Consider the following 25,259-nt stretch of genomic DNA (forward strand, 5'->3'; position numbering starts at 1 on the left):
TATATAGACTGTTAAATGTATTTGTTGGAATTGCTTCACAGACTTTGAACAAACACACTGTATGTTTGATTTAATCAGCAGGAATTTTGACATTAGCACAAATTATGGTGCAGATTGGTTACACCACAAGTGATGCATGGATCAGGTTTAGAGGCTGAAATGAGATTAGAGGAAACATTACCTTCTTCCACAGAGGACTGACTGAGTGCAGACTCAACAACCCATTCTCATGCTAGGATGTCAGAGTTTTTTTGTTTTTTTTTTGTCAATGAGAGATGCACAAGGTGTTCATCCATTAAAAAAATGTGCCCAGCTGCTAGGCTTTGTTTTATTATTAAATAGGCACATTTAGACCACATATGTCTGGTCTAAATTTTAGTTACATTTGGTGTAGAAGGTTTTGTAGACATTGAGGTTTAGCCAAAGTCATTGGTACAACATTCACATTTAGCCATGGTTGGAAGTATAATTATGAGCCCCTCATGCAGAACTCAGATTTAGTTTCTCCAACTTACTAATCCCTGTCATAACCTATAGAGCAATACAGTTATATATAGACTTTGGGGCATCAGGGCTCACTAATCTTTTCAGAGATCAGCCTGCTTGCAGGGTGGTTTGAGTTGTGGCATTTGAATCATGCCAAATCATTACAATTTTGTATGTTTAAAGTATATATTAGTATGTAAAAACAGATCATTTTACCCAACATTATCTCTTGCTGATGGATGGGCGCACAGACTTACAGACAGATGGACAAACGGTTGGATGGACGGACGGACGGATGGACGGACTTACAGACAGATGGACAAACGGTTGGATGGACGGATGGATGGACGGACGGACAGACAGATGGATGGATGGATGGATGGATGGATGGACGGATGGATGGATGGATGGATGGATGGATGGACGAATGGATGGATGGATGGACAGACGGATGAATGGATGGATGTGAGATAGGAATTAAGCAAAACTAAGGACTAAACTTAGTCCTTAGTTTAGCTCAGTGATCTAAATTTTCTTTGAGATATTCATGACTAAATAAGGGAATAAAACTACACATAATGTTTAAATAAATAATGTTAAACATTTTTTAAATGGAAAGGCACATACACAGAAGCCAATTTAAATGATTATAACCACTGATTTGTTACATTAAGGTTTCAAAGTTATGTAAGGTTCAGGAAAAATTATGGGTTAGTTATTTAAACGTTAATTTAGTATGTTAAATGAGGATACAGAACTGAACCATTTCCCCACATTAAACCCACACGTTGAGTTGATTTGTGGAACCAAGTGGTCCTAAATTATGGCAGTAAGTGATGCCACTGAAGTGAGAATTCTGTAGATTGACATGGTGACACATAAGAAACTGCTTAACAGATTAAGAAAAAATAGCTTAATAGAAAATTAGAGAGAAAAAAAGGCCAATTTTCTATAGAACATGCAATAGTTTTTGGCCACTTTTATGAATTTATTAACATTATATCCAAGGTAGGAATAGGTATTTTAGGTAATTTTTTGGAATTCGACAAATCAGGCCAATCAAAATCAATTAGACAATTAGCCGTGACGTCAACATGAAGTCTTCAATAATGAAATGAAAAATACTTTATCTCCAAAGGAAAATTGTAAAACTTGTGAGATGTTATTTTTAAAATGTGTGTTCCAAACACAAGTTTTTTTTTTTTTATTTTGTTATAATTTTTAACGTGCTGTGGGCTCTAGTGTCCTTTATTAAGTAGGTAGATAAGAAAGTGGGTCAGGGAGACATTGTGACCTAGTCCCTAGTCCAGGGACTGGTTTGGCTTTTATATGGCGCCTGCTATACCAGGTGAACTAAGCATTATGCCCAAAGGAGCATTCAGCAACAACAAAACCATTTATTTTGCTTGTCTTTCTGTCTGGTCTTTTTGCTTCTAAAGCAACATTTCTGTGCTGCTCTAGTCTGTTGCCTCCGCTGGTAAACGTTCGTGTTCGACTCACAACTTTTTACTACTGCAGTTTAGAATATAACGAAAGGATGAAAACTCAATTGAAACTTAATCATTGAGTTTCACCCCTTCACTACATTATTAATTGAGATTTTTTGCCATATTAGGAGAAAAAAAAAAATCAGTTTGTTTTGTTTGTTTTGTTTGTTTTGTTTGTTTTGTTTGTTTTTTGCCCATTCTTAACTTTGATGTGTAAGTGGTGGGACTAAAGGCTGCTACATACTCCAAAAAAAAAGCGAGAACTTTTTTCATGTTCTAGAGGCCACAAGAACAAAATTACTCCAATTTTCCTCTCGCGGACGTGCTTGCTTGTTCTCGACACACCAGCCATGCAGTATTGTGTGATTGGTTGGACTTTTGAGGTGGGCGTGGTTAATGCAGAAAAGCCTGAAATGGAATAGAGGCAACCAAAGCTTCCGCATTCCCCCTAAATCAAAGGTTGAACTGATAGTGAACAGCTGATCGAGGTGGTGAGAAGTATGTAAATGTATATAACACGTAGGATTTATAGATGTGCACAACCCTTCCCTGCACAGGTGAAGTTTCCCGTTATATAGCTGTTTATTGCACTTAAAAACACCAACATCCCCACTGCAGTAATCCCCACTGCATCACAGATGAAGCTTTTCCTGGAGTATGAATTGACCAGACTAATATGAACTTTTTTCTTGTTCTTGCAGACTTGATAGCAAGAACAAAGTTCTCGCTTCTTGCAGAGTATGTAACAAACTTAAAAGGTGTTACATTTACAGTAGCATTTACATTTAATTTTATGTTTATCCTTTAGGATCTCTTAATCTTTCATTCTTTTTTTCCCATGATGAAAGTGATTATTTTCCTGTTTTAATTAATAATGTTAGCTGTATGAATCAGTCAGAAATGGGAGTAAGTGAAGTTTGTGTTACACATGTGAATTTCTATGTGCTCTGTGGATACAGTGACTTAAATGACTCAAAAACCCAATTCACTACTCATCTAAACGAAAACAGCCGACTTATAAAAAAGCTATTGTTTCTTTACATCATTTCGACTAATCAGTCAGGCACAGCTCTAATACAAAGTAATAACTGAGTGCCAAGTTTCATTCTGCGTTCCACCATCTCCTGAAGGAAATATCTGGCTCTTAGCTGTTACATCAATTTTATAACTTGTTTTTCTGTTCAGTGTAGTATACAGTGGGTTTATTAAAATCTTTTCACGCAAAACAGCTGTCTGTTCCTACTAGAAACCAAAACGGTAAAGTTGCAGGGCGGAAAACCAAAACTATGGAGTGATTTATGCTAAATCACTCCATAAAGCTGAAACTGCAGACTGCAGTCAGGGAATGATTCTCTGCGGCTTTATGCTGTGGCAATGTGTGACGTTTGCAAGTAGTCATGTGATTTATAGTTAAAATTCCAATTTTGCTTACAGGTATTTTGAAACTGATATCAAGAAATACTTGAGGAAATATCAATCAAAAGGCTTTGCTTCTGCAGGAATGTTAGCCTGAGCTGTGTCATTACTCTCTTGGAATGAGCACTCTGACCAGTACCTTTTGAATTTTCAATAAAAGGTGCACATATCCAAGAGGTATAGAAAAATTATAAAACATCTAGCTAGCTGACATAGAAAAAGAGAAAGCTTGTATGTAGCATCAGAAATGATGGTGAAGGAAATGAGGAGAAGATGAAGAATAGTAATGAAGCAAGTGGAGAGATGAGCATTCAACTTATATAACAAGAGCAATGTAGCTAAGAGACATTCTGTAGTGTGGGTCTGCTTCAGGCCCCTCTCTACCCCTGTGAGACCAGTTAAGAGAAAACTAGCCAGATATGACCTGAATGGCCCACTAACAGCCTCCAGTTCATCAAGCTGTACCTCATCTGCCAGTGCACAGGCAGACGACCACATCAGTTCACTCCTGTGAACAACCACAAACCCAAATGAGATCCAGTTAAAGGTCCCGTGACGTTTCTTAATTTTCTGTGGTCATTTGTATGGAAAATAAAGGTAGAACAGAGAGTGTGCATACAAAGTAGGTGTTAGTGTGTGTATGTGCGCACGCAGGCTCATCTGTGCAACATCTGCTCAACCACCCCAAGGCTCCTCTCCTCTTGAGAAGTGGGTCACGTTTCCAGATGACGTCAAACGTCCTTCTGCCGCTCCAGTTTGTGGAGCTTTGCCAAAACCACCACATGCTTACAATGGAAACACTCTCTCTGAAGCCTTGATGAATCATCAACCAAATCTCTCACAGTTCTTGAATGTTAATTTTGAAGTAGGTCTGACCATGACATCGAGAAGGGAAACTTAAGCGTTAATTATTCGATGAGGAAGGAGGTTCCAGGAGGAGAATGACTTTAAGGACAGGAAAAACACTGCAGACAATTTTTGTTGGTACTAACTAACAAACCTGAGGACCTGACACTAAACTGTTTCCACTTTCATATGACAGATCAGAGAGAAAGAAGAAGACTAAAAGATGAGGTATGGGGATGCCATTAACTGTTCAGACCAGCAGGATGCAGAGACTAGAATGGGACAACATCTAATGGAAAACATAAAGAGAAAGAGTGTGCAGAAAAAAATCTAAGGTGGCCCCATGCCTATAAACATAAAGAAAGACCTACTCTACTTATGTAAGTCAGTCTCTATTATGACTCAAAATGTTCACATTCTCTATTTACAAAACGGAAATTTACAAACTGTTACTATAATTCATCCGAAATTTCCTAAAACAACAGCTATGTTTTCATGGCTATTCTTAGAGGGATTTGCATTAAGACATTCCTAACATACAGAACGGTGGTCTGCGTGCCATATTTTGCATGACAGATTTGTTCTACCAAGGGAGACATATTATATACATGGCTGCCCTCGATATTTTTATTATTTTTATTGCAATCTTATTTTCTTTAGTCTTTATATGTCAGTGCCGAACCTGACAGGGAGATAGAGGAAGAGTGACGAGAAAAAAAAACAAAAAAAAAGAGGGGGAGAAAAGGACAGGATTAAAATGTGTAAATAACAGTTGTCTAGGCTGCCTAAATCACACCACAAAAAAACAATATAAACTGCCACAGTACTACATGATACATAAAGAAAATAGGATAATGGCGATATGAAAAAGTACAGTAGTCATCAAACGTACCTACAGAGAAACGTACCAACACACAAACATCAGCAACATCTAGTCAGAAGCAGATGGTTTGTGAGCATGCACGTGTGAACGTGCGTGTGTGGCCATGCAACAAGGAAGAAATGTGTGCTTGCAAGGGGGCCATGATCACGCCGCACCCCAAGCATCAGTGGGGGATGGGGGGAGCCCGAGGCCCCAAAGGCCCAGCAGGTCCACAGAGCACCAAGCCCAGGACAGCCAAAGCAGACAAAGTAGAGGCTCTCTCAGACCAGAGCTGAGGGGCCCCCAGACTGGAGCCCCCCGGCGTGATGGGGCATGGGCACCGGGCAGCACAGGGCGACGGTGAGCAAGCCCAGCAGCTGGGCGCGGGCCGCACAAAGGGCAGGCACCCCACAGGCCCAAGGGCCACCCATTCCCCCACCCAGGAACTCGACGGGGCCCGACCGCCCCAGGCAAAACCACCGCCGGCCACACCAACCCAACACCAAGGCACCCCAGGGACAAGAACATGTCCGCAGTGGGGATTTATGGCTATAGTACATATGTAACATGGATCATTTTGATTTAATTCAATTTAATTTGAGCTTTGGGAGGAATTAAAATTACATAACTGAGCTTGTTAGGCTGGCCTAACTGAACAGTTCAATACAAAATAACAAACAGATGGAAAACCAGGTATGCAATACAACAGCTGTTCCAGTGCTTTATTTTTACTAAACTAATAACTCCACAAAAACAGGCAATGGTCTGACTACAAGTGATGTGCAAATCCTGAACAAATAATTCAAAACACTTGAGGGTGAGTCACAACTTCTTGTCTCCATTAACTCATCCAGCCTGCTGCTGCTAGCTAGCTAACAGCAAAGAAGAGACCAGACATGTAACTAATTTGTGACTACTATTTTAACTGCATTTGTATAAATATATTAAATTAATCCCTGTATTAGCTGGAAAAGCAATGGCGCTGGTTTCCTTTTTCAACTCAACTTTTCCTTTTTCCTGGCCTCTGAGTGACATCATAGAAAGAAAATATTCACTATACATATTGTTTGTCTCACTAGTAGTAATCTCAGTGTTATTATATGTATGAATAAGTGGAAACTGGAAGCAGGTGGAGATTGTGTGCACATATGAATTTCCACACACTCAAAAACCCAGTCCTTTTTTTAGTGAGTGACTTGTACGATCTTGACTAAGAAAAAGAATTGAATTTCCCATCACTTTTGGGGCCTCCATGGTCACCCTGGGGGGGATGTACGTCCTACTCACAAACCCTGAAATATTAACAAACAACATTGTGTGTTACAATAATACACTGTAATCTCTTGTGTTTAAATGCAGTGTTAGAATTAGAGACACTTAATTTGGCAGTCTAAGGTGTGGACATTTGGCAAGTTGTCAACACATTAGTAACCCGTGGCCATAACTTAATTATGTTGTTCCCACAAGTTTGTAATCTATAGCTGTGCAATAATACATGTCTGCTGTCTCTGTCAACAGACAGACTTCATATTTTCCAAAGATCACCTCAAATTTATTTTGATAGTTAATAGACACCCAGCTTTTGTTAATGGGTGTTATCAATAAGGCTTAAATGAAGTGTTACAAGTGACAACATGACCTGATCCAGCATCAGCATTGGTTTGTAGATCCAAAGCTATTTTCTGGTGAGATTGGCTCTCTTCGGCTAAAAGGGGGTGTCTGACCGTTCACACAGTCACATGGCAGAGCCATGCATAGCTCAGGGACCATGCACAGCATACTGTGGCTAGCAGCAAAATCAAAAAGGATGTTGCCTACATCACCACTGTCTCCAGGCAAAAAGTTAGAGGTATAGCATCATATCCGTCTTTATATTGTTAGTCTGCTGGAGCACATGTGTGAATACCATACCATAAGCATTAAAAGTCCATAACACAACAGTTTTCTGAGCATTTTTTTTCTGCTATTCATGGCTAATTTATTTATTTAGTTTTTTGGGGATTTTTTTTCTTCAGCTGACCCTTCACAGTCTCTATTTGCAGGATGGTTATAATAAGAAATAGAAAATGGGACCAAAGTGGTCCAGAAATGACTTTAGACTGTTAACTTAAACAACATACCAAGCTTTCCAACACTGTTATTTGTTTATACATGGGTTGTCCCTAAAAACCTAAATCATATAGACACTTTACACCATCATGCAAATTTGGCGCAGAACTACAGCTATACATTATGCATTTAATATCAGACTAACTGGAAGTGACAGTGAGAAAGCAGCTGACCCAAATTCTAAGACTCTTACCACTGCAAGAGGTTAAATAACCTGACTGACAGACAGATGTACAGACAGATTTTTTTTTTCTTACATATTTGAAGAGTAAAACATAGCATTGAGAAGGAAACAGCAGAAGCCTTGTTGACTACAGGGACAGACATGGTGAGCCAGAGAGGCAGTGGGCTGGAGGGACAGGAAGGGCTCACCAGGTCCAGGTTACAATAACACATCTCCTTGCACCTCGCCACTGAGCTGGAGAGCAGCAGCCTGCTCAGTAAACTGCTTAACACCTCTGCTCAAAGGATTTAATTTTTAAGCTTAATTAAGTTATTTATACCTTTTATACCATATCTCTGTATATGAAGGATATAAATGTAACTTAGCCATGTTCTTTTTTTTCCCCATTAACTTCTAGTGCTTTGCATTTGTGAAAAATAAATGTTTATTCAGGTGCAGTGCTTACATGTAAATTTAGCACAAAATGTAAGGAAATTTTTGTTTGGTTAAGTATTTCTTTGTTGTAACAGTGCTTGATAGCAGTACAGCTTCTACCACTGGAAATCCTGTTTACTTCCCCTTTAAATTGTGCCACATTTGTAAGGAAAATGTATTTTTGTCAGCCAATATGGTTGGTCTGGCACAAACAGCATGCCCAAGCTGATCTCATTAGTGTTCAGTGGGTTGAGGTCAGAAATGCAAAAGGACCATTAAAAACTTACTAAATTCTGGAGGTAGCCTCTGATAAATTCTACAATGGCAGAATATATTTGACATGTTTATCAAGGGTGCAACCCCGTACCCAACTCTACTGCTCATCCTACAAATGCATTTTCCTTATAAATATCTTTCCATTTAAAAGGAAATAAACCAGACCTTCCAACAGTCTAAAATTTAATGCCAAGAAAAAATGGCACAACAAAAAAAAAAATTATCCAATAAACACAAATTTACTTGCTGTGCTAGGTTCATTTGCATCTATACTTTGATAAACTTGTAGTCCCTAATTTCCTCTATCAGCCATAACATTTAAATTACTCTAAGGTAAAATGGGACAGTGCAATACTTTACTGAGAAAACCTGCATCCCGGGATTCAGTTTGATGTTGTTGTAGGCATTTTCACACATGGATACTGGAGATTTTTGGTAGAATGTGAGGACAATTTGCTCTTCATGTCTTTCACAGCTAGAGATGCAAAATCACAACTATAAATGCAAAGGAAAGGAAGCAGAGCAATGTTTGTCTGATATAATGGATGCTGAACATGATACAGAAACTACACAATGGAAATCAATGTGTTTTCAGTACAACAGTAAGAATAGTTGAACAGACTAATTGCTATGTGATATCAGTGCTACATTTATCTAAACATATCCACAACTAGAAGCACTCAGAGTGCGCAGAACTCTGAAAACCACAGTATTTTTTATTTTATTTTATTTTGTTTTATTTATTTATTTATTTTTTGCCTATGATTGTGAGCATTATTATTATTATTATTATTATTATTTGTTAGAAGAGCTAATGGCAAAATTATCCATATCTCCTCATTCTAAAGAATCATTTTAAAAAAAATCCCTGAATCCAGGTAGTGATCCTGATCATCCCCAAAATCTAATCACTTGTTCCTTGTTCTATTTCTGAGATTTCCTGAAAATTTCATCACAATCTGTCCAAAACATTTTGAGTTATGTTGTGAACAGACAAACCATTGCCACCAAGTGAGTAGAAAGTAACATACCCATGAGCAAAAAGAACATTTAGAACATTTTAGGAGTCCAGTACGTATATAAAAACAATTTTTTAGACACCTGCAACTAGTCCGGGTCTCCCTGCCAGATCAGCAGTAGCCCCACAAAAAAATGCGAAAAAGAACTCCTTTAGAGATTTATTCTGATTTTCTGACCTCTTAGTGGTGGATGCTGACTTTTACATCTCTCTGTAAAAACTGTCACACTCCTTCCTTGTCATGTTTTTAAAATATATGATCAATTAATAGTTGACTCTGTTTGGATTTATTGGACAGCTCCAGTCAGATGGGTTCAAAATGTTCAAAATGTTCCTGCTTGTTAAATGACTCATAGCAGCGGCAACTGCAGCCCACTCTGTTTTTAACAGACACAACGGCCACGCTGGACCTGAGGGAAGAACTGAACTTCCTCTCTGAACTTAGGCGCAGATGAAAGGCTATGAGATCAATTTTTGGGACACTGCTGTCCCAAATGTGAGCACTGTGAAAGGGGGGAAAAAAAGTAGTTGTTTCTTCCATTTGTTTGGGGCACATTCCACTCCATCCATTTAGGAGTCCACTTTCCCCCTCTACCCTCAGTTTCCACCTCCTTTCACGAACATGCACACATACTCTTCAGCACACACTTCCCGGGGGGAATGTGAGAGTGTCCATTCATACAGCAGAGGCCAGCTGTACACCTGGTGACAGCCTCGGATGGTGGTGTTGGCTCGAGTCACCGTGTGTAAAGAGGGGCAGGGGAGGGCTAGACTGAATGAGCCCACAAGCCTGTCCTTCAGGCTCCTGCTCAACCTGCACATTCCTATTCATGTAGCCACGGGGTGAGCGCAGGAATGTCTCTACATGTAACGGATTACTGTCCTAAAGGTGGGATCCTCGTGTGACTGAAAAAAAGCCCTTCAGATGATAAATAGACCTAAAAGTCTGAGCTGCATTTATTTCCTTTTAACAGTGTGCTGCCATACCCCGTATTGTGCACATCATCCCATAAAAAGCCAAAGCATTTCTTCCTTGTTGTTTGAATAAAATAATAGGATACATGTGGAAATACATTTTAGATTTTAATTCTAATTTTTTCTTTGATTTTTTTTTTCTGTTGTTATATTTTAAGGATTCTCTCATAAGACTGAATGTGTTTAGACATCTTCTATATCTTCTATAAAATAAATGATTCCAAAAGTTTTAAGACAATATCAGAGCAATCGTGTGAACTCTTCTGGCAATGGAGGCCAGCAGCACACTGAGACATAATACACCCTAAACAGATATTATGAGGGAGACATGCCAGTTCAGAACTATCTTCCTGGAAAAAAACACAGATTTTATACTGTTTTTTATATTGTTGTTGACAGTGTTCATTATATTTTTCAATTAATACTAGTTTTTAAAAGGACAGAACAGTTTGTAACTTACAAACATTCACTCTTCTCTTCATTGTTTTTTATTTATTTATTTATTTATTTCAATTATAACTATAATTTTTCAACCAGTTTGTAATACTTCAGCAACACATGTGTAACAACACTGGGTCTGCTGTGGCAAAACGATTCCAAAAAAAAACACATTTTCATGTCTTTAAATAAATGATCAACAACTGAATTTTTATGGTAATGATTTAAAAACTCTTTGACTATGTACTAAATATTCTGTTCTACAGTATCCATGTGTACGCTCAGAGTAACACAGCCAGATGCATCCAAGTCTTTCTTTAAACATAAACACGTATGCATCTTTGCATCTTACACAACACTTTTGGACATGAGCACAGACATTCACGTACTCTTCTCAAACATCCACATTGTTTCCTCAAACACAATTTTTAGTCGGGAACATTCTGTTCACTTAAACCGTCCATCTTTTTATAGTAATTCAGAAAACCTGAGTGACATAATTACCTCAGCCTAGAACAGAGAGCAGAAGAAAGTATGGCATGTAATCTACCCTTCAACACGCAGAAAATGCATAAATCACTTCAGGTTGTGTCACTCTGTTCAAATGTAAGCCAGTTATGAGGAAGCTGAGGTGTTAATATGAACAATGTGTGTCAGAACTGGAGGCTTGTGCCTGTCCAGCAGTTTCAGCTGCATTAGGTTGCGTCTGTGGTTGGAGGCCCTCCATGTTTCTCAGAACAGATTCAACCTCTCAGCCTGCAGCAGCTGGCAGCCATCAAGCAGCTTGCACTGCACACACACACACACACACACACACACACACACACAGACGTCCACAATTTCCATGGTAATCAGTAGGGAAGCAGAGTGTATTTCTGCCAGAGTTAGAGAGAAGAAGGAAGAGGGAAGAGGGGTATTTAGTTTAGTCCTGGGTCTCTGGTTCAATTGGCTTAGATGATCAGAGATGCAAGGAAAGAATATGAGCTACTCTTGTATTTGCAAATGAAGGTAATGAAAGAATTGGACACCAATGAATAAGCCGTCTACAGTAGGTCTAAAAGGATAATTCTGCTTTATTGTAACTTAGATCTTATTGCTGTAGTTTAGATCATTATTACTGCAGATGATAATCACTTTTTTTTCTCCAACTTGGTTGTAGGGATTTGGGAAAACTGGAAAAACATCACAGAGAGTTCAGAGAGTAAAATAAGGAAATGGCCAAATACAGGTTTAAAGGATAGTGATCACATGTCTGTAGGATAAAGGTCAAGTACAGCCAAGAGTATGTTAGCTTAGTCTGACAAAACTACCAGACATAATAAGAAAAACCTAGCCTATGCCTCTCAAAAACAACACAAAAAAATACCTTACAGTACCTTTAAATTTGATTAATTAACACACTTCAGAAGGGGTAAGCCAGTGTTTTGCAGAACCGAATCTTAACAGGTGATTAAAGCTTCATCTTTACCATACAGGCAATACAATACAATATATCACCAGCCAGGCTTCCACTCATAAAAGGCCCAAATTGTCCAGTAATACCTGGTAGCTAAAACCCAATGTGCTGTGGCTAATATGGTAGAGGTACCACACACAAATCTGGAGCACAAACATGCTAAAAGTTGCAAAGCTGCATCAGTCAAAGCAATACTTTCAGGGGGGTAAGAGTAAGCCTGCTGTTTTGCCTGGCTACTAAACAAAACCTCGAATGACCTACTTTCATCCCTATCCCAATTCCTCCACGGCTTGCCTCCTCCTCACACCCGCATAGCACAGCTAATGCTCTGGGACTGAATGGGGATTTCAAGTGTGAAGTTGATCATCCAATAATAAGACACAACCCCACGCTGGTGCATGCTTCCTTTCCAAATACGAAGCGAGACTTTCAGTGGGGCCATTTCTGACCCGGATAAACGTCCAGTCAAAAAAATAGAAAAAAAAAAACAAAAAAAAAAAAACATCATATCCCACGAGGCAGTGTGTTTAGAATACAAACAAGCAACTCAGGATGAGAGTGTGCGGTGGTAAATCACTGCCCTGCAGGCTATCAACAACCTCCTCCATCTAAAACACAATTCAATTATGGATGGTGCAGCAAAAATAGAGTACGAGGAAGCATTTACAACAGCAGCGGTAATTGTGTTTGGATCCCATTCCACAGGAAGTCATTATCATAGATTTCAAGAATATCTTTATCATCCAAGTGAAGAAAGAATTTCCTCCACTGGTTGGGACAATATTTGTGTTGGTGTCAGTGAGAGGAGAGAACAGAGTGCTGTGCAAAGGGGTGGAGTTCCTGAAAGTACAGGGAGTGGCATCCATTACTTTATAAAGGGAATGGTCCGAAGAGCAGCTCACTCCCACTCCCACCCCCTGTCTCTTTGGTTCTGCTTCAGCATTGCTGTTCAAAGTAGATTTAGTAAAAACACCCGATCTGAGCTGGAACACAGCAGACCGCTTTCCTCCGCTTGTGAAGGGAGGATGGTCTGTGACAGTGCTGATGTCTGCAGCAGGAGATACTCGAATTTCCTTTCGTGCTGCGAAAAGCGATCCACACCACAATTCCACACCTCATCCTCCTGTACAATATCCCCAGCTGCAACACAAAAGATGGGCTGTCATTTTGTATTAACCCAAGAAAAGAACAAACTCACAGAGGCCCTCGCTAACCGCTATCAGATCAGCTGATAATGACTTTCTTGATGGGAAGGAAGACCCCAGCTTGGCAAAATGGATCTATTTAGAGAGCTGATGGATGCTGGCAGCAGAAGTGTAATCAAAAAGAGGGAATATTCATGTTTATTAAATCTACAGCTTGAAGTTTTAAGCACAGCCTAGGAGCATTGCTTTGGCAGTGTGGTGGGGAAAAACTTTAACGCTTGAGAGGATGAGAAGACTGGGGCATTTTTCTTTCTACTATTTCTGAATGAACTGTTCTAACACAATAACCATCAATGTGAAGGGCGTTTTTAAGAAGCCCCTAACATCCATGGGAGATGCTTCCCTGCACAAAGTATTAGGTGTAATCCTCCACTCAGCTTCACACAATTCTTAAAGCACTTCAGATGCACAGCTGTTTTGTAAACCATATTAGGCGAACAAAGTGCAGGACTCAGCTTTGTCATGCTTCTTCTTTAAAACATTATTCTATTGAACGCAGCAAAATGATAAATCCTCTTAAATTAATCTAACTGAGACACTTCTTGGAAATTGTAACATTTTACTATTAATCTCTCTCTCTCTCTCTCTCTCTCTCTCTCTATATATATATATATATATATATATATTTATATATCTATCTATATATATATATATGGCCAGGTAAAGTAGCTAAAAACACCATTAGCTGGCTTCCTGTTCCCATCACCATGTGGTGACTGCATTCTGATCCTCCATGCATGTCTGACCCCCCGCCTCAGGGAGCCTGGAGCCCAGTGTGAGCGAAGTGATGACTAGTGTGGATCAGCATGGGCTTGTTTACACATTACAGACCACACAGACAAGACACCGTCATGACAGCATATGCTTGCCATGTGTGTACAATTACAGGCAGGCTACGAGTGGTCAACTGCTCAGCAGCTCTGACAGAAATAAGAAAACAAATGGTGGATCACTCAGTGTTTGTCATGGAAACTCTTGTATAATCCTCACTTTTAACACAATGTATAGTCTGAGCTCTTGCTTACTTTATGTTCTACAACAACAACAAAAAAGCTGTAATTGAGATCATCTTTCAGTAGAGGGCTCCAGCCTGACCAAGAAGAGTCACAGCTGGTGGAAATGTTTGTGTTGTGGCATGCTTTTGTCAACTTTGTTAGTTTGATTGTTCCACCTAGCTCAGCTTTAATAAAGATATAGCTGAGAATAAAAGGGCAAAAATCTAAAGACAAAACACTGAGTACTATCTGGTAAATCACATAGTTGCAATGTTGAAATCTGTTACTACTAATGTCTTGATTTTATTTTATCTTTTTCAAATTTTATTTTAAGCATTGTTTTTATATCACAATTAACATAATACGTGCATGTCCACAACTTAAAGGAGAGCAAGGCAGAAGAAAAATAAAGAAAAAAAGGATCAGGATGTCATGCATGTCAATTAGACATTATGGAATGATGTTTTTTTTGTTTTGTTTTGCTTTTCTTTTTGTGGCACACCTACATCATAAGTGTATGTCTATAACAACAGCAAACAAAATTAATAAATGCCTGTTCTCTGCTGCATTTCACTAGTTTTTATTTAGAAGTCAAAATTTACATCTGGTTCTTTTAAGCTGGAATCATGCTTTAATATTGTCTTTCCCCACACTGGAACTTTATTTCTTGCATTTTATCAATTTTATTTTAGCATCTTCGTCCTGTTTTTATTTCATTAATTGCATTTCTTTTACTTTTTGTTTTTTTATGCACTTGTATTGCTTTCTGCACCCTGCTGAAATGTTTTATGTAAAGCACTTTGAATTGTCTTGTACATGAAATGTGCTATACAAATAAATTTGCCTTGCCTTGCCTTAATTTTAAGGTTGTTTTTTTGTTGTTCCTTAAGTAACATAATGTTAATTCCCTAAAAGTAATACAGTCTTAAACCAAGCATGGCAGAAAGTGTAAGGTTTAATTTGGCTGAATATTCAATAGATGATCTTACAGATTGGGGGCATTTACGACAGTAAAAAATATTTTTTATGTAAGTGAGAAGACATAAAGAACAATGTGCACTGTATGTATAGCATGCATTTAGGAGACTGGTTCTATCATTTGCAGGGTTACGCTTAGTGTAAATAATCTACCATTTACTCACAAGCTTGTTTATAGACACACACGATTTCCACTCATTTTACAGCTCGCCAAACATTCAAAACAAAGACAAATCCTCACTCCGTCACTCCAACAAAGGCACAACAGCAAACCAAATTAATAAAGATTTATATTTGACAAGCTTCATCTACAACATCAAATCTAAATTAGAAGGGGAGTAAAAGTTAACAGTAGGAAGTTTTTTTCTTATCTGATTTATTATATCTGTGTCTTTTCCCTCAAGGAAAAACAAACAAGCGCACTGCAATGCTAACTAGCCCCCAAGAGCTGAGGGCAACTTTCAAGTGGTCGAGTCGACAGTGCAGCCTCTCATCTCCCAACCACACTTGCAGGTCACAACCAGGGCTTTGATCACTCAAAACGTCTGTTTCCAATTCACATGCTTAGCATGCTCATTGATTTGGAGTTGATACAGGCTTGTTTGAGTGAAGCCCCTTGCTATCCCCAATAACTTGTAACACAGGTATGCATGTGTACCAGTATCAGAGGAGGTTTCAAACACAATCCTACAACATACTTAAGATTTAAGAACGGAACACCCCATTAAGTGATGCAATAGGCATAAAAGCTGAAAATAGAATGCAGTGGCTCAGTCCATCTGGAAAAAAAATGTCTGACATAAATAATTAGGGATGAGATGAATTACTGACATTATATTCTCAGCTTCGCTTTGTCATCAGCACTTGAAAGCATCATTTAAAAAATAGCACCCCATTAGTAACAAATACTAAACTGGATGCTTAATCTAAAAACAGAAACTAGTACAATAAACCATTGAATTAGGTTCCAGTAGTGTCATCATAGTGTGAAGCTTACAACATTTTCTTTGTTGTTGCAAAAATACTTTTTTGCAAGACATTGTATTAAATGTTATTTTAAAATAACATTTTGATTAGATGTTACCTTAAGAATTTGAATGTGGGGGCAAAGTACAGAAACACTGTAAAAAGTTACATTTTTGCTTGGAAAAATGCCTGAAAGTGACCAAAAAGTGTATCAGAGCAAATGATTCAAAACTCACACAAGCAATCAGCAATACACTATCTACAGAGAACACTAACACTAACACTACTACTACTACTACTACTACTAATAATAATAATAATAATAATAATAATAATAATAATAATAATAATAAAGGTTAGGTGTAGTAGTGATTGTAGTAATGCTTCATTAGGCTTCTGATATCATTTCCACTCATTATCATACGTCTGTTGTTACGCTGTGACATAAGACATTGTTATTTAATTATGACTACATATGACTTTCTCAGTGGTCACAATAATAGAATTTTAAAAATAAATAAAACAGTGAAGTTTAAATAAAATCAAAACTAAACATTTGAGTCAGGGTCTTTTTTCCCCTTTGTCATTGCGTCTTCTTCTTTGTCATTGCGTCAATGCCTAAATTCGTCATGGAAGGAAGAAAACACTTCAAAATCATAAAATCTGAATGGGACAGAAACTTCTTACCTGGTCCCTCTGGATGCATGGCAGAGAGGTCCGGCGATGTGACTTGCTGTTAGGCTGACTGTGCGCCATGTCTGAGGCTATCACAGAACTGGACCTCCTGCGCCTTTTAAATACAGGGATCTCTTCCCTGGCTCCAGTCACAGGGGTACAGCCCTCCTTGTGTCTCCCTTGACCGGGAAGGAGCTTGTCAGCATATCTCGCCAGCAGGATGCCCAGCACTCCAACCAGGTACGCTACGTACGGTCTCCAAGTGGCCCGCACTTTGTGCAGCGAGAGGAGTGAGACAGTCCTAACTATACTGATGAAAACGATGACCGAAATGCCCTGATTCAGCCGCGCTACCATGAGTGCGCCGGTGGCCACGCAGATGAGCACGACCACGGCCGCTGTCGTGAATGAAAACAGCTGCTCATCTGTCCCGTCGAGAAGAGACCACGCCGCTATTTCGCCCAGGTGGCACAAGGTCAGGAGGGAGAGGGCGGTCTGGATTAGCACCCCACAGCGGATTAGGTACACGCCGACCCAAAAGAAGGCACATACGAGTGTGAACAATGGCGAAACCACACTCCAGCAAGTTTGCAACAGCTCTGCCGCGCAGCCTGAAACAAACTGAAGAGGAGATGATGAAAGGGAGAGTGAGCTGTCAGCGCTGCTGCTGGCCTCAGTTTCCCAGTCTGCATATTTGACCAACAAAGCGAGAAATACAGACAGCGACCCCACGCACACCGCACTCCGGAGTCTCTGGGAACTCCATATTTTCGTGCACATTAGCCTCATCCACGTCTCATAGTCTCGGTCACGGCACACTGGGATGACAAATGTTTTCACATAACCATTGCGATCCGGTGCGCTGAAGCTTTTCTCATAGGTGCTGCTCTGCGCACCGGTACTGTAAGCCTCTGCAGGCATCGCCATCACTCATGGCAGATATGAAGTATGAGGAAGTCGATAAAGCATCTATACCACTGTGGTCATGAGACAGGACTGGAGTTAATGACAAAACAAACAGCATTTATTGTAGGCACATTGGAATTGGAATACGCACATGTGTCTCTCCATTTACGCATGGACGTGTGCTGCCAGGGAATGCATTGTCTTTGTTTTCCAGGTGCGGGATGAGGAACTGCTGCTCCAAACTGCATAAAAAGGCGCCTGGATGACAGAACAAGTCAGAAGCTTTACAGATCTAGTGCACTGCTTCTCTGTGCACGCATGTCCCGCTTTGCCCTCCTTTGTGGCGCGCCGTCTTCTTTGACTTGTTCTGTCATTCTCTTTGCTTTGTGGCTCCACCACGGCCCCGTCTGTGCAGCAGCAACAGTCTGTCCAAAACACAAGCTCCACTTCGTGACCATTCAGCCATAAACGACTTGTCTGTCCACTTCCCGGTTCCTCTTGAAATAATACAATCGTTCTGTGCTTCCGAGAATTAACCGCAGCTGAGGGAATTGAGCTGCTGGAATGAATGTCCGCCAGGTCGTTGCTCGGCGTTTTTGACGCGCAAATCCGGAGTGTTTGTCACCAGCTCTCCAACCAGCCGCGAGTCTCAGCTAATTCACACCCCCAAGTTATTACTCCACACAATAAGCAGCAGTGAAACCCCCAAATCCTCCTCAGCCAGCCCGCAGGCGTAGTCCTCACTCCATCTCTGAGCTTTGTTATCTTTTTAAAATGGTACTTTATTAATGAAAGTTGCATATGTAATACATTTAAATAGTTATGCTTCTTCAAAAGCAGAGCATCTGTGAAAATGGCTTTGACCTATATTTTCTTTCAGACAGTCCTGTCTTGATGGCATGAATATGGTGCATAGGAGCAGGCATTATAGACCATGTTTTATCTCATTGGATGCATTTTGTTTTGTGTGTGTATGTGCATGTGTGTGTGCGTGCGTGTGTGTGTGTGTGTGTGTGTGTGTGTGTGTGTGTGTGTGTGTGTGTGTGTGTGTGTGTGTGTGTGTGTGTGTGTGTGTGTGTGTGTGTTTTCTTTTTTTACTTTTAGACTGTTTTGACGTTATTTCATTTTTAATTAAAGAGGAGTAGGTCCATGCTAACGAAAAAAGTGTCAGCTCTACATACAAACAGTTTTCCTGCTAAATAAATAAATAAAGTCCTGTTGTGACCCTGAGCTTGACCCCTAAGATCCCCACTCTACCAACTCATTGAAATATTTATCCCATCGTACCACTTAAAGTGTCACTGATGATGGGTCACGTTACTGTGGGATGTTTGCATCAATGTTTAAGCAAAGCAGATCATCTGTGTGCATTCGTATACATGTGAGGCACGTGGGTGTCCCCTTCAAGATGTTCTGGTCTCTTAGAATTGCATCCTAAGCACCACATGCAATCACTCAGCTTTAAAAAAAAACACATGACATAGCATGTCGTTCTTAGAAAAAGCCTACACTTTTAAACCTGATGCTTTTCAACATCAAAGACAGAATATCATATTTTATGTTAATGATTTTGTGCTCCATTTTCTAGATAATACATTTTTTCTTTTTCCTCCTCAATCCACTCTCTACCTTTGCTCATTGCCTGGAACTGACACAGGTCAGCATGACTCTATGGCGTATAGGAGACACTGTGTATCCGTTGTCAGCTGTGATTAGTGAGAGGCAGGGGCAGAGAAGAAGTGCTAACAGGGAGCGATAGGAGCAGGAGGAGGCCAGCTCCTGTCCATCACCTCACAGCACATGTTTACCAAGTGCCTGGCAGCACACTCAGTGCAGCGTGTCACCAAGGACAGCTGCTGGCTCCAAGTGCAACCTGATTTTTGTCACAAACATTTTTCTTTCACCTTATCAGAGCCCAGAGGTAACTTTCGCCTGGGAGAGTTGGAACAATGTTGCTTAATCTGAGTGGTTTATTTTGTGGGTGACAGGAACAGAAACAATCCCTCTTCACTGACGAAAGATAAGAGTGAGACAACAGAGAGAGGAGTTGAAGTCAGGCAGAAAACAGCAGCAGCTCCCATGCTGTTTGTTACAAGGTTGGTCCTTTTTTTTTTTTTTTTGCAATGAAGAAACCAGGTGTAGGGCTAAAGGTCGTCCATAAAACCAATGTCTGTGTGTGTTGTTATGACAAATAAAGTGAATTTGATTATCTTATAGGCTTGAAACTAAATCTTAAGGGACTATGTTATCAAAACTGAATTGCCAACAGCTGGCCTTGCTTTCCAGCAAACTGTCAATGACCATAAACGGATAACGTGGAGCATCACATTCTGGTTCTTACGTAGTTTGTGGCAGATGAAGATGAACGACTACAGTCCTCAGTGGTAGCATACCCTCCAGTACACCTCACATCTTAAGACACATATTGTGAAATTTTCTTTCTCTCTGCAAACAGATCCAGAGGCCATTCTGAATTACCCATAGGAATTTTAACGACCGGAGAACGCACACATAACTGTCTTACCCTATTAGGCAATACCATGGTCCATTGTGAAACAGGAATCTTTTATGAGGAGCAATTCATCGGGCATCTGGTTTTGATGTTGTATTGGGGGTAGCTGTCAGATGTGACCTTGCTCACACCTGCACTGACTTCCGAGGCGGCTTCTAACAGATTATATGTAGACCCTGTGGCAAGGCTGGACTCTAATTGAGTTGTTTACCATTTAATGGTTTCATACTAATGCCTCAATTTCCTGCTTTTGTCCAATGTGAAAATGAGCTGAGGCCAAACTTTACAAATAAGAGATTGTGATGTTGTGGTTGTTAGTAACTTTTAATAATATTAAAAATGACTATACAACAGCAGTACTTTAGCAGAAAGTGGAATAAGATGCAAATGATGAAATGAGCTATTAAATATTTGGGTTTTTTGTTTACGTTATGTATCAAATAAAAATAAAAAAAAAGTCCTGATCCAAAGTAAGAAAAGTGAGCAGCTAAATGGAGTGATGGATACAAATTTACATTGTGTTTGGCACTCGAGTGCAGAGAAGGAAATCCATCGCAGAGTGTTTACCAGCCTTCGTGGGCAGCAGTTGGCTTGTTCCCAAGTTTCCACTGAGGTGCTGAGGGTGGACACCCATTTCTGGGCACACGCACATACACACACTCACACCCACACACATAAATACCACTGCCATCATGTATACAGACATGCACGGGTCTGTGTATACAGCTAAATGAAAACCTGCAGAGTACAAGCCTCACAGCCAGGCTATCCAAGGAATCAACAAACATCCTTTCTCTTTAAAGACAAACTGAATTTAGTATGTTTTGTTTTAGATACTAGTACATAAATGGGGAACATCAAAACATATAATGAGTTATGTCCATAATATTCCAGCCCAGGGATGCATCGATACTAAAGATGTTAATGGAACTACAACTTATTTTATACATCTTATAATTTTTCTATTGTAAAGCAAAAACACACCAGATGTACTGAAACAGTATGTGATTCATCAATAACTCAACCAATGAATAAGAGTAACTGACAGTTATGTGAACTGATGTGAAGAATTAGATTAAGTATTCAGGTTTAGAAAACCTTGTATAGTTCTTCAAACAACTACCCTTTAGAACTGTAGTAAAATCACTACTTATAGGTTACTGCAGTTCACCATGGATGAGGCTTGTCACCGTTTTTCTGTGTTTGTTTGTAAACATGATGGTGACTCTCCAGACATGGCTGAATGCAAAACACCATGTTTCAAGGAAAGGTTATGAAATGCCAAACCAAGACACGTGTCCATATACGGCGTACACACATGCAACCACAAAAACTCACACTCATACTGGGTTTGTGAGAGCCAGTGCTAATAAACATACAATCTGGACAACTCATTGCTGTATTGGTTTGGATTTTCCTCTCATATTCCACTCAACCAGTGGAACATTTTAACACTTTCATAAAATATGTGCTAGTAAAACTCTTTTGGCATTTGCACATACATTTAATATGAATGCCAGCTCTGTAGATTACTGAATTCAAACTCCCATTCAGGGAAATGTTTAGCATATATGTTGTAGTTATATATTAAAAGGTTGCTTAAAAGTTCAATTATTCAAGGATTTTACTTCATTCTTTAGATTTTAAGTTCATAACACTGACGAGGGAAATATATACATTTCACTTCTTTGATTAGTTGTGACCCATCAGTAGTCATAACATAAATCTAACACGGATGCTGTGTACATGAGGGGGGTAAGCAGGCTCTGTTTCCTGGGAAAGCTCAAATTATTCAGCATGTATAGCAAGATGTTGGGGTATTGGGGGGGGGTCTCAGAAAATTTGAGGAAAGCTAAGAAAAAAAAAAGTTCATTAAGTTCCACATGACAGCATAATCTGTGTAGACCTGGCGCTAAGCAGGCTACTCTACTTCTCAAGCTAGCTTGTAGCTAGCTAGCACAAAATGGACAGGTTTTTGACACGCAAAGGAGCAAAACATTCTATACAAATGTAATAATTATTAAATAGTGAATAAAAGTAAGAAAACACATTCTAAAAGTTGATGTTTCTTTACATTTTTGTAGTATCGCCTTTGGCTAGCTAATGCTAGCTGGGAGGCCTTGGCATGGAAAAGTTTGGGAACCTATGCTCTACATCACACTCTAGCTAAGCAGTGGCGTACCTTCTCCAATATACCTAGACAACTCCAGTGTCGTATGGACAGATATAGGAAATCATTCCTATTTATACCATAATAAAACTCTGTCAGAGAGGGAACAGCTTAAATAGGCAGTGGAGTTTAACACTAAAAGATTTACAACATGCACTTCGCTAACCTAAAATCTAATATACCAAATTTAAATTCTGAAAGCAATCGTGATTTAGGCTGCACACATACAAGTTTGCTAAAGATGCACATTTACTCTTTAGCCTTTCCTGATTTGCCTATAGACCCTTTTTAAGTTCTGTTTGTGTTTCTCTTTACATATGTTGTGTGTGCTTATGACTGTTTTTCTTATGCAGCGTGCTTGCCACCAGTTTCTGTTTTTAAATGTGCTTTATAAATAAAGCTGCCTTGCCTTGTAGTAAGTTGTTTTATTTCTCTGCCTGATAACATGTGAGATCCTCCATGAAGGAGAGGAACCAACAACTGGAAATTAACTTTTTTCTGACAAAACCAAAACACAGCTGAGGATTTGTTTATTTTATAAATTTTTTTTATTAGTGGTAGTTCTCATAGCAGTATTTATTTATTAGTTGTATTTGCTAGTGCCAACATTCTGATTGTGTATGGAGTCTCTGGGTACTCTGAGTATCTCAAGCATGATTTTACAACCCAGTTTCTGTATTGTTTCCAGCCTTTTAGCCTGGTTTGCAGTCAGGGAACTGCAGATCAAAGACAGTTTTAGGTTTCCGTTACCAGTTTTTTTCTTCAAGTACAGCAAAGTAAAAAGTTTCTTTTTAGTTGAGGTCAACAAGTGATCTTGCTGCCACTGTAGCTCATCTGTTACAACTCTGATACATCAAATCGGTGTGACGAAGAAACAGCAGAGACAAGAGGCCATCTGCTGAGTCTTCTCACTTCATCAGTATCTGGGAAAGTGAAACAACTTTTAAATCCTCTGCCAGGCAGGATGTACAATCCACATCAGTCTCACTAGTGCAGAAATGAGCAGTATACAGTAGGGAAACAAAGACTAAATAAAGCAGAAAGGAAAAAGATCTTCAGTGGACCAGGCTTCATTTAATCCAAGGTCTTTTACTACTTGTCCTTTATCTCTTTACCCCCCACCTCACTGTCCAGTCAAAATTATTCTGTTTACACAAATTGTATCAATGTAAATTGAAACCTGCCTATATGATTTGTTTGATAATGTAAACACAGTTTGATGCTTCTCTATTGTGCACAAAAGCACGAAACAAGTGTACAGGCGATGGGCCGAAACATTGCAGTTGAATTAGAAGACAGGTCCTTAATTCGCTAGTGTGGGTGGGAACGCTGCAGGCAGGGAGAAAAAAGTTGAAACAGTGCCTCAGATGAATAATGCAATTCCACGGGAAAGGAACCGCACATTTTATTGCATATATATTCAGGAGAGTCAGAGAAAAGTTGGGTTGTGTGAGTTCTGAATATTTCAGATGAAAGTTTTCAAAGCTGTTCTGCAACTGCAGCTCACTCAGACCAAGTGGCAGGAGGCTGGTGTGGGATGTGGTGCATTTCTTTGACACTAAACGTTTACTTGAGCCAGGGATTCATGCCAACTCAAGGAAAAGCTAGAGACATGTGTTATATATCTCTGCTATTCTTGTTCTGCAAAGTACAAACCTACTTCCTAAGCCTTTGTATGGAATGTTAAATGAATCGGTAGATCATGACACATGAAGCACCCACTATAACTGATCTGTGTTTATTTACACAGTCAATCCACCCCAAAGTCAGCCTTCACGCCGCCATCTTGGCCACGGAACAAAAAGCAAAGTGAGCTGATTGCTGGCTTTGATTTTTTTTTTTTTTTTTTTTTTTTACATCTTTTTTTGTTGAGAGTGCTTTTGGGAGTTGAGCCTCAAAAATGCACCCTTTATTCATTTGTTAGAGAATTGGGATATGAGCAGGGGTTGCGTTAAAGTGTAACTACACCCCCTACTTTTTGCGTACCTCCACCCACTGCTGAACTTTATTATAATATTCAAAAAAATAAAGTGACGGCTAAAGTCAAAATGACAGACAAGGAAAAGGTCTAGCACAACATCTGGTCATTCATAGACACTTCTCAGTCAGGAAGGTGACGGCAATCTTTTCCAAATGCACATCAAAAGAAAAACAGTCAAACTCTTGACTGTAGTATAGTTCTGCCTTTCCCCTCCATGTTTACATAACTAATTACCAACAAACCTCTGAGAAATTATAAGTGTCAGGAGAAACTGTGCAGCACTACTTTTTTTAGTTCCAACTCAAGGATCACATCAACCTGACAAAAACCTGTAAGATTTACTCAGATGAAGCTTCTCTTGTTCAGGTTTCCATTCTGTAGAATCTAAATGGGATAAGTTGATTTTCAAGAGCTTGTTAAGGAAATTTCACAGCTGAAGTTTGGATGTTTGTACAGCAAAGATGTGGCTACCAATCAGACACTGATCTTATTAAGATGACCAGACCAGATACCAACTCCAATCCTGTGATAAACTGCCAAGTCATGTAATAGAAAAAAAAAGATACAGAAACACAAAATAGAAATTCCTTTTGGATGCCACATCTCCTGGGCTAAAGAGAAGAAGAAACAGCTCACTAGTTATCAGTGCACATTTGCTTTAAGAAGAAGAAGAAGAAAATACTGCAACTCATCACCAGCCTGGACATGTGTGAAGTCACTATTAATCCTGGATGTTACAAGAAAATTCAGAGCAACGTGTGCTGGCATTCCTTTAACATCTTTTTCAGAGAAGACTTTGCTTATTCAGCAAGACAACACCCAGTCATATTCTGCATATATCACAGCAGTAGAAAAAGTGTTAAACTGACTTTTGTGCAGTCTAGAAGTGTCATCTACTAAAAAC

General features: G+C 39.4%; 1 protein-coding gene across 1 annotated transcript in view; it reads right to left on the minus strand.

Annotated features, from left to right (window-relative positions):
- pde3a (phosphodiesterase 3A, cGMP-inhibited) overlaps positions 1-18,403 on the minus strand; it is an 85,850-nt gene extending 67,447 nt beyond the window's left edge. The window contains exon 1 of the mRNA XM_041997535.1: positions 16,799-18,403. Coding sequence (XP_041853469.1) covers positions 16,799-17,713 — 915 coding nt within the window. The 5' untranslated portion in view covers positions 17,714-18,403. The remainder of the gene's footprint in view (positions 1-16,798) is intronic.
- Positions 18,404-25,259: the final 6,856 nt, after the last annotated feature.

The sequence above is a fragment of the Melanotaenia boesemani genome, chromosome 10 (genome assembly GCF_017639745.1).
Source record: "Melanotaenia boesemani isolate fMelBoe1 chromosome 10, fMelBoe1.pri, whole genome shotgun sequence".
Lineage (NCBI taxonomy): Eukaryota > Metazoa > Chordata > Actinopteri > Atheriniformes > Melanotaeniidae > Melanotaenia > Melanotaenia boesemani.